We start from the raw sequence: 2,479 nt of genomic DNA, 5'->3' as shown, positions 1-2,479 counted from the left end.
GGAATTCTAAAATTTCTAGGTAGTTCGCCCAATCCTTCTAATCGGCATGAACGTAATTGCGAATGTAGTCTTCTATGCCTTGATTGATTTGCTCCGTTTAACCATTTGTATGTGGGTGATATGCTGAAGACATGCACAATTGTGTGTCTATTAACTTGAACAGTTCTCTCCACATGTTGCTCATGAATCTGTTGTCCCAGTCTGACACAATAGCCATTGGCAGTCCATGGTATTTGAACACTTGACTAAAATATCCTCTACCACAAATATGGTGTTGTATCCATGGGACTCCTAGAGATCCACAATAAAGTCCATACTGACAATGTCCCACGGCCTTGACGGGATGGGCATGGTTTGCAATAAACTAGTCGATTTGACTCGCTGTGCCTTCACGAATTGATAAGTTGGGCATGTGCGAACATATTCGATGACATCCTCAGTTATGCGTGGCTAGAAGAAATGACGTCAAAGTTGCTCGAGCGAGCAATTCTGCCCACCATGCCCGACCAGCTTACAGTCGTGGGTTTCCCAAAGTAGCATGGCTTTGAGGTCCGGGTCATTGGACACATACACCTTTTGGTGGACGTAGAATATTCCATCTTTGAATTCAAATAAACCCACGGTTGAAGTACCACTGTGCAACTCTGTGGCCATGTGAATGACTGCTGCATCTAACTTCTGAGCATCTCTGATCTTGTCAAACAGCGCCCCATTTGCAACACTCACTGCATTCAACTGCAGCTTACGGCTTAGAGCATCTGGCATCAAGTTATGTTTCCCCGTCTTGTGAATAATATCTATGTCAAATTTTGCGATGAAATCCTGCCATCTGCCTTGTTTTGGTGACAACTTGGGTTGCGTCTGAAAGTACTTGAGAGATATGTTATCTATAAGAACTTTCGTGTGCTTGTCTTGCACCACATAATGACGCCACTTCCTAAGGCAATGAACCACTGCTTGCATTTCCTTTTCCTGTGTGGTCTATCGGCATTTTACATCGCTGAACTTGCGAGACTCATATGTGACAGGGTGCTCGTCTTGTAATAAAACTCCTCCAAGGGCCCCGTCCGATGCGTCCGTGTGGATCTCAAACTCCTTGTTGAACTTTGGGAGCTTAAGCATCGGGGTACTGCACATTGCGACTTTCATCTTTTCAAAAGTGCTCTTTTCTATATCTGTCCACTTAAAAGGCTTGATGCCTTTAGTTATATCAATGAGTGGGGTGGCAATTTTGCTAAAATCTTTGATAAACTTTCGACAGAATTGTGTGAAACCTACAAACTCGCAAACTTCACGCACAGTTTTGGGTGCATTCCATTTCACCACTGCCTCGATCTTCTTGGGGTCTACTTGTACCCTTTTTTGATTGACCACAAAGCCTAGAAACTCCACTTCAGTGACTTCAAATTCACATTTCTCTGGCTTGGCATACAATTTGTGATGCCGTAACATTTGGAAGACCTTTCTTAAGTGTTCTTTATGCTCACTCAAAGTCTTCGCTATATATGAGCAGATCATCTATATATATGATCAAAAACTTATCTAGATAATCTTTAAATATCATTCATCATCGTGCAAAAGATGGCCGGGGCGTTGGTTAGCCCAAACGGCAACACCAACCATTTGTAGCTTCCATACCTTGTGCGAAACGCCGTTTTCTCAATGTCGTCTTCGATGATTCGTATCTTATAATATCCGGATCGTAAGTCCATTCGACTGAAGTACTTCGCTCCCGACTATTGTTCTAAGAGTTCCTTCATTACTGGTATGGGGTAGCGGTTCTTGATGGTGATTTTATTGAGGTCTCTGTAATCGGTGCATAACCTAGCTGACACGTCCTTCTTTGTGACAAACAACACATGTGCACCATACGGCGACTTGCTGGAGCGGACCATTCCATTTTCAGCCAGTTCGTTCAACTGTACCTTGAGCTCCTTGAGCTTTGTAGCATCCATCCTATATGGAGCTTTAGCTGGAGGACTATGCCCTAGCAAGAGTTCGATTTTGTGATCCACTTATCCTTTTGGCGGTAACCTAGTTGGCAATTTTTTGGGCAAGACATCTTGGAACTCATGTAACACTTCGTGTATTTCTGCTTCACCAATTTTGCACTTCGTTTGATGTGCATTCTTGACCTTAATTACGCATAAATGTATTTGGCAGCCCTCCTTAGTTGCCCTCTCTGCGTGCTTGGCACTGCACCATTCCGGCATCTTTCCACGGCAATCTGTTACTATTCGAGCCTTACTCAACCCTACTGCATACATCGGGGTGTCTTGGATTTTGCTTCCAATGTCCTTGTTGACTGTTTTATCCCCTGAGTGAGGACGGATGCATGGCACACTGACTCCTGTACCCTACATATCCAGTATCATGTTATTTACACCTTTTCCTATAAAGGCGATGAGATATTTGTCGACCCAAGTGAGCCTAACAATCACTTTGAAAGTATCCATGGGCACAACTATGAAATCCAATC

The 2,479-nt window shown here is 43.5% G+C and overlaps 1 protein-coding gene across 1 annotated transcript; it reads right to left on the bottom strand.

Annotated features, from left to right (window-relative positions):
* Nucleotides 1-465: 465 nt before the first annotated feature.
* Nucleotides 466-963, bottom strand: LOC147612577 (uncharacterized). The gene has a single exon (XM_086783520.1). It carries the CDS (start codon nucleotides 961-963, stop codon nucleotides 466-468), a length of 498 nt encoding a protein of 165 aa, XP_086639646.1.
* Nucleotides 964-2,479: the final 1,516 nt, after the last annotated feature.

The sequence above is a fragment of the Cibotium barometz genome, chromosome 45 (genome assembly GCF_041138505.1).
Source record: "Cibotium barometz isolate CiBa-2024 chromosome 45, ASM4113850v1, whole genome shotgun sequence".
In the NCBI taxonomy this organism is placed as follows: Eukaryota; Viridiplantae; Streptophyta; class Polypodiopsida; order Cyatheales; family Cibotiaceae; genus Cibotium; species Cibotium barometz.
The sequence above is the reverse complement of the archived record's forward strand: the minus strand, read 5'-3'. Positions and strand labels throughout refer to the sequence as shown.

What these genes read in the sequence shown, in the direction of transcription:
- LOC147612577 (XM_086783520.1), bottom strand. Translation starts at nt 963, where the DNA reads ATGCAAGCAGTGGTTCATTGCCTTAGGAAGTGGCGTCATTATGTGGTG.